The sequence below is a fragment of the Nicotiana attenuata genome, unplaced genomic scaffold (genome assembly GCF_001879085.1).
Source record: "Nicotiana attenuata strain UT unplaced genomic scaffold, NIATTr2, whole genome shotgun sequence".
NCBI lineage: Eukaryota > Viridiplantae > Streptophyta > Magnoliopsida > Solanales > Solanaceae > Nicotiana > Nicotiana attenuata.
In genome coordinates this window covers 2,607,312-2,615,330 of record NW_017670235.1, presented here as the reverse complement: position 1 = coordinate 2,615,330, position 8,019 = coordinate 2,607,312, and the positions used below count along the sequence as shown (strand labels likewise).

The window sequence follows — 8,019 nt, the reverse complement described above, 5'->3', positions numbered from 1 at the left end:
CCCCCCCCCTTAAAAAAAAAGAAATTTAGATAGTTTTCAAATGCTTTATCCAGAAAGATGTTGTCCTCTTCTCTAAATTTATTTTATGTTCCGCGCTCTTCATAGCATTCATCTTTTATTGGTTTAGATCTATATTGCTGCACTGCTGTTGCATGATTACTGTAGATGCCCTTCCTTCCTGGCTGCTGGCAAAAATAGCTACTACTATTAGTTTTAATTATAGTTAATCAATCAGATCATCAACTGTTCACGGGCCTCCAAAAAAATCATCTGATCTCTTTTTGTATGTAGTATTTAGTGACAGGGTTGAAATCATTTTTAAAAATTTAATCTGTGGGAGATTCTGCTGAGATATATAAAATATTTGCAGTCTTATCAAATTTAAGGTCAGAAAACTAATTGCGGCAAAGTCATCTTTCCCTTTGTTGCATCGTATGGTCCAGCTTTTCGCTTATTTGTCCAAAAAAGTTGCCACTGTCCGTTTCATCTCAAGAACTAATAATTGGCCTTTTGCACCTTTGGACAATAAAAGCTGGTCTGAAAAGTATGTCAGCACATATCCAGCAAAATATTTATGGTGCTGCATGTTTTGATGTACTAAAATCTCCTTGACTTGTGTATTAATTATTGAATACCAATGATAGATAAAAATAGATTAGTGTACAATCTTTGAATGAATAGTTTTAGAAAATAATGGAGTTTGCATATTAAGAGTATTTCCGTTCTACGTATCCATCAGGAGAGGCTTAATAAGAAGACTACTTGTTAACTTCATTGAGTAGTTAAAAGCTTCATCATCGACATCTCATACTGTCAGAAAAAAATATTTGCCTAATTTTGGTCAGCTAGTGCATGTAGCTGACGAAGCTGTAGCATATTTGGCACATTGGGATGGCATCATACTGCTTAATTTATGGCGTGTATCACCCTTTGTTGAAGGACACCTACTAAAAAAACATGATTTGTGTGATGTCTACTTTTCAACTTTACGTTCTTATAGCATGGTTTAACTGGTGGTCTTGCTTGTGAATGTATATGTCGACTTCTGCGAACAATGTGAGCTAATTTGAAATTCTGAAGAAGAAAATTAAGTAGAATTAGGAGTGCTACAACGGGTTGTTTGGTTTGATAAGGAATAACTTGCCTGGACTGAATAAGAAATTAATCTATAGAGGTCACTCTTCTTTGTAAACTGTTTAACATATCTGTGTCTCTTATCATCATTGCCAACAATCATGATGTGATTGAAAATAATGTAAACATGACACATAAGTCTTTAGTTGTAGTAGCTAACGCCTTACTGCATATACTATATGCTGATTAAGTTAAGTCGAACCCATTGAAGCCAGATGAGGGTTTGGGGACTCTTTGGTGATTATTTTGTTTCCTTTGCTTTTTTTGTGGAGGTTTTTTTTTTGGTGGGGCTGGGGGCTGGGGGCTAGGATTGCAGAGATTCATGAGTGACTCTGAAGACCATCCTGTGCTGCATAAGAGGAGTAGAAATCATGCAAGGAAACATTCTTCTTCATCTTTATTCTTCTCGACGATTAGCAATTAAGGGATTGGGAACTCTTTCATGATTATCTTTTTTCTTTTCTTTTTTTAATCAGGATTCTTGGGTGCGTTTAGGGGTGGCAAATGGGCGGTTTGGGTAGATTTTGGGTGGGTCAAAATGGGCTGAATTGATAAATTGGTCATTGCCCAACCCTACCCAAAGTTCACTTGGGCTTAGATGGGCTTGGGTTGAGATGAGCTGGGTCAAGATGGGCTAAATAATGGGTCATAACCCAACCCGCCCAACTAGTCCTTTGGCAACATCTAACATTCATTAACAAATAAATTTTTATTGTAACTTCTTTTAATAAGCAAAATAGTTGTTTTGATTTTTTCTTCATGGATACATTGATTAACAAGACTCGTTATCAGCTTTATCGATTTTATTTTATTGTTGTAACTTTCGCATTTATTTAATCTTGATTTAAAGTTATCAGTTAGCAGAAAACTAATATCCCACTATTTCTTCTCCACATTTTTATACTATGATTCTTGTCTTTTTAGTTTTTAAATTATTTTCTTTGTTGAATTGATCAATTATCCAACACAAAAAATTAGTAATCCTTTCCAGAAAAGAATTTTATTCGCAAAACCAATTGTCCCAAAAAAGGACAAAAAATTAAATCGGAAATTTTTAAAAAAGAAGAAGATGATGAAATGCAAAAAAAAAAAAAAAGAAAAGGAAGAAGATACAATTGCAAAACCCAGCTGTCCATATCCAGAAGCAAAAAAATGTAGGAGTATAAAAAAAGCAAAAACAATACCTGACAACTATTACTTTCAAAGTAGTGCTTGAAAAATTGCACATATTCCTATAAAAGCTACAGCTATGTCATACATGGATAAGTATAGTTTGACACGGGTTAGATTTGGGCCATTTTACGGGTTGTGTTGTGCTAAGTTCTTTTATGGGTTAAAATGGGTGCAGCCCAAAATAGCCCATCAGGAAATCTGTCATGCCCGACCCATTAAGTACTGGGTGGATTGAATGAGCTTGAGCCAGTTTTGCCAGACCTAGTGTGTTGCACCCAAAGATGTGTCCTACTAGTTAGTGAAGTGTGTGCAAATGTTGGAGATTCAAGTCACAGCAGAGATTTAAAAACACTAGATAATTGCTTCCCATCTGCTTAGGCCTTGGTAAGCAAAGTCACTCGGTACTTGTGCTATCCTTGACACCATCATTATCCACAGAAAAAAAATAAGCAAAAGGATTTTTGGGGGTGGGTTTTGCTGTTTTGGGGTGAGGTACAGTTACCTGTGCTGTCCAGTAGGAGTGGAAACAACCCAATGTAACATCCTTCTTCATCTTTATTCTTCTTCATAATTTTAGCCAGCTGTGATTTTTGTGATTTTAATGCTGGTAGTATCTGTGATTTTAATGCTGGTAGTATGATCTCCCATTCTCCCTGATGCATTTCACTTGGTACAACCTTTGAACGAAAGGTACTGATGTTGCTTGCCTGCAGGGGTTTTTACCGAACTCATACAACAGATGCAAGTAAAAGGTGTGCAGGTATTTTTCGGTTTACTCTAAAAAATTTTACTCTCTTTTCACTTATGATTTTTTTCTTTATTTATAGGTGTTTTAATCTCTCTTTTAGCTTGGAACATTTCAAGTGTGGCTATGCAATGAGAACATGCTTTTTGGAGATTTCCTTTCTTTTCTTTTTTCCTATAAAGTTGATGATCATAATCACTTTTGCAGATATTTTTTTATGTACATGCGATTATGGACTTGAAATCTATATTTACTCGTTACATACTGAGATGCATGTAATGCGACTCAATGGAGTCTGTTTTTAATGGCGGTGATGTCCGGGCCAGCTTACGTGATCGACTATTACACCGGGTACCTGCTATCTCTGACTAGTACAAGTACCGGGTAACTCTGCCCACGAAGGCATAGGCAGACTCAATGGAATCTTTATCTTTGCTATTATCACATTTTGTTGCGAGGCAAATGGTTGGCTTGTATATCTGTTAAGCTTAGGAATTTCAAGCAATCATTTTCTTTGGTCGGTGGCGAATACCTTTATGCTAGAACTTAAAAGAAGGAAAAAACATATAAGCTAGAAAAGGAAATATATAAAAAGGTAGAGATTGACGTTTTCCCCCTCCATAGTGGTTTTATCATAGCTCTCCACTGTCCTATCCTGTGTTGCTATCACTTTTAGCTTTAAAACTAATCTACAAAAGACACACGTGATGCTTAAAGGAATCTTCATATGCCACTCCACGAGCGAGGAGTGCCACATATGAGGAGCGCTAAAGAAAGCAATTGGAAGTAACTGGCCTAGTTATGGTTTAATCTAAAGTTCCAATGCATTTTATTGATGATACATGTATATAAAGTATAAATAGTTCAGCATGACCATACATTGAATTAAAGTGTGGTCTGTGGTTCCTGGAGGGCGATGGAGCAAAAAAGAACAACTATCCTGATCCGATTGAGTAACCCTTCAGTCATAATCACTTTTTTTTATAAGGTAAATTTTTAATAAGGTACCAAGATGGTACAATAAAATTACCGAAAGACATCCCAAATTACAACATCAACAAACTATTCTCCCCCTCCTAACATCTCCAGGGGATTAGGTGCAGACGTACTGCCTGTCAGGCTTCCTGGCAACAGCAGTTTGCTATTTTAATAAATGATGTTATGTAATTACTGGAAATTAGATAGGATTCGTTCATTTCATGCCATACCAGGTGTGAAACTAAATTCTGCAAATTATGGAAGAATAATGTTGGTACTTAATCATCTCTGCGCAACTTGTGATTCTGTTGTATGTTGAATATGAAGAGAAAAAAACCCAAGAATTAGCCATGATTGGAGGAGCTTTGGCTAAATTGTCCATCATTCCCCATCTTTTTGTGATTCTTTCAACATATTTGTGGTTATCTCAGTTCTATATGAAGGGGGTTTTCTGCTCTTACAGTTGAAGCTGATAAGTATGATTGATGTGCTTTTCTTGAGATAAAGCAAATGAAAAGCTGGGGATTGGGAAGGGTGGGGTGTTAAAATGGTCAGATAGCCACTTCTTTTTGGGTGATTAATTTTTTTCTCTTCTCGTGCTATTTCATGTTGAAACAGGTTGAGGAGTTGTATTCTTTGGATCTTGATGAGCTCAACAGTCTTAGGTAAACTAATTCTGCCATGTTAACATTAATTGTATGATTCTGCAAACAGTTTATTCTCAAAAGCTTTAAGCTTGCGTTTCCCCAATTCTTTCAAAAAGGAAATAATACTTAATGATTTTTCACAGGCCCGTGTATGGCTTGGTATTCCTTTTCAAATGGCGACCGGGTGAAAAAGATGATCGCCTTGTGATCAAGGATCCAAACCCAAACTTATTCTTTGCTAGTCAGGTCAAATGGGTTTACATGATATGTGTGGTTAAACTAACGGAAGTTGCTTAGCACTATGACTTGTAACTCTTTTGATGACGTGAAACAGGTGATAAACAATGCCTGTGCTACCCAAGCAATCCTGTCAATTCTCCTGAACAGTCCAGATGTTGATATAGGCCCAGAACTATCAGCACTAAAAGAATTCACAAAGAATTTCCCAGCAGAGCTTAAAGGCTTAGCTATCAACAACAGTGAAGCAATTCGCACAGCCCATAATAGTTTTGCAAGACCTGAGCCATTTGTGCCTGAAGAACAGAAGGCAGCTGGAAAAGATGATGATGTATACCATTTTATCAGCTATATACCTGTGGATGGTGTGTTGTATGAGCTCGATGGATTGAAGGAGGGACCAATCAGTCTTGGGCCATGCCCTGGTGGGCAAGGTGATATCGAGTGGTTGCGCATGGTGCAGCCGGTTATTCAGGAACGTATTGAGAGGTATTCCCAAAGTGAAATAAGATTCAATCTGATGGCTGTAGTAAAGAACAGGAAAGAGATGTATACCGCTGAGCTGAAGGAGCTTCAGAAGAGGAGAGAGCGTATTCTGCAGCAGCTGGCTGCATCACAGTCGGAGAGAATGGTGGATAGCAGCCAAGTGGAGTCACTCAATAAATCCTTATCAGAAGTAAATTCTGGGATAGAAGCCGTTAGTGATAAAATATTGAGGGAGGAGGAGAAGTTGAAGAAATGGAAAACTGAAAATATCCGTCGGAAGCACAACTACATACCCTTTCTCTTCAACTTTTTGAAAATTCTAGCTGAAAAGAAGCAGTTGAGACCTCTTATAGAGAAGGCGAAACAGAAAACCACGAATCCTAGGTGAATTTGTTCACTTTTCACAGGCTAAACAATGTCGTATTTTGGTGAAGCTTATGTTTAATCTCTGAAATTTCTCTAGTGTTAACTGAATGTGCCTCTTTGAGAGCTGCATGCTCTTCAGGCTAAGTTTGAGCATTAATTTGAACTTGTGATTCATGCTGAACAAAATGCTATCTGGCGTTATATTCCTTAGTTGTAGAAATTCAGTGATTGTTAATTTAATCTTGTTTATGTTTCTCATCTTATCAGTCAGGTATTTCCAAAGTAAGGTAAATGCATTTTGGGAGTGCATCTTCACCTTGTTTTTTCAGTAGCTAGCAAGTATATATATTACTTATTCCAGACTGAGTTGATATAAGCACGAACACAGTTTGAAAAGGCAAAACTAAATGGAGTAGGGTTTGTAATGCTTGTTTTAAAGCAACAAAATCTCAAGAATGTTTGTGTGTTTCTATATCATCTCTTCTCTCGGGGTCTTTCTTTGTATTATCAGTCATAAACAATTTTAGGTTTTACCGACAATAAATTGGATATAATACTAGTCTAGCACAAATGATTGTGTTGAAACACTAACTCTGGACTTGAAATTCTTTCATCACAAACACTTTGAAAGCACAGTATTCGAATCCAGTCTTCATGAACAGATAAATTAAAGATTAAACGTGATAAATTTTAAACTTGTGGAGAAATGTTTGAACTTCTTGTCTTCAAAAGTAAGTATTTATTTCTCTGATGTCCTTTTGACATATTTATAGTTGTGGAGAAGTGACAGTTTTATGTGATTTCACTGGTTCAATTGAATCGTAACTTGAATATGTGATGGAACCGTAATTAATTGGCTGCAACTTGTTGCTTCGAATACTTGAAATTTTTCACTTGTATTTTATTGACTTGCCTTGTATTTGACTTGACACAAATTTTGCTTAGCATATTAGTAAAGTTTAAAACATAGAACGAAGAAACATCCAAATGGAAACTGAGAGAGGAAAATGTGCTCGTATACTGGAGCCTACCAAGATGGCATGATAAAAGAAAGATATTGATTCATGTATTTGGACATAATTAACTAGTCAAGCCTTATTAATTCATGTTGATTTAGGAAAATAACTCTTGAACTTAGGACATAATAAAAAAAAAAATTATATTCAGTACAATTAAAATGTTGGGTTTTGCTTTCACGAGTACTCCTCAAGACGTCAACTAGGTTATTTAAGCAAAGCATCACATCTGTAAAAAGGAATATCCAAGTTTTTCTTGGATAAAAATAAAATTTGTATACTTCGAAAGAGACTCTGGGGAAAAAAATAAGAAGAGGCTCAGATGCACTGTTGTCGTCTGCAATCAGACGCGGAGAAGACCCAAGTTTCCACCATTGCGAACATATTCATCATAGCACTCAGATGCACCAGCAGGGAACCGAACCCGGGTCTGTACCGTGGCAGGGTACCATTCTACCACTAGACCACTGGTGCTTGTTGTGTAACTATTTCACAGATACTAAATAATACTTGTCTACTAAAGTATATTCACAAAAAGGAAACGTAAAATTAGTATATTCATGTACACCAATACGTGCCTGCCATGTGACTTATATCCATATTTATCGCTTAAATCGTAGCCAAACGAATATATATCACTTAACTGTAGTTAAGTTCACAAAAAAATTATGCACAATACTAATACAGCCCGTTTGGACATTAAAAAATTTCAAACTTTTTTTTTGAAATTAGCGTTTGGCCATAAAATTCTCAATTTTTACTTTAAAATGAATTTTAGAATTTTTCGAAAATTTGAAGAACTCCAAAAAGTTATTTTTCAAATTTTTCACTTATATCACTCACAAAACTTCAAAACAACCCAAATTATATTCATGTCCAAACACAACTCTAATTTTCAAATATCGTTTTCACTTGAAAATTTTTTCACTTTTTTTTTTAGAATTTTACATTTCTTATGTCCAAACGCCCACTATGTCTTACATTCATTTAAGCAAGACTGATGGTATTTTCCCATGTTTGGTTGGCTTAAATGTTTTGGAAAACATTTTCCTTACGAACTCATTTTCCTCCAAATGTTTATCAAGAGAAGGGAAAACATTTTCCAAAACTCCTTCTCAACATTCCCTACCCTTACCAACCCACGCCACCTCCAAAAAAGTTTTTTTTTTTTTTTTTTTCAAATTTCAGTTTTTCCATTACCACCGCTCTACTACCCCTCCATCCCACCCTCTCCCAA

At 36.0% G+C, this 8,019-nt stretch overlaps 1 protein-coding gene across 1 annotated transcript in view; it reads left to right on the top strand.

Moving 5' to 3' along the window:
- The window catches only part of LOC109236367 (ubiquitin carboxyl-terminal hydrolase 2), a 6,529-nt gene extending 500 nt beyond the window's left edge, over positions 1-6,029 (top strand). The window contains exons 2-5 of the mRNA XM_019402541.1: positions 3,021-3,067; positions 4,649-4,695; positions 4,821-4,923; positions 5,012-6,029. Of these exons, the coding sequence (XP_019258086.1) occupies positions 3,021-3,067; positions 4,649-4,695; positions 4,821-4,923; positions 5,012-5,788 (974 nt within the window). The 3' untranslated portion in view covers positions 5,789-6,029. The remainder of the gene's footprint in view (positions 1-3,020; positions 3,068-4,648; positions 4,696-4,820; positions 4,924-5,011) is intronic.
- Positions 6,030-8,019: the final 1,990 nt, after the last annotated feature.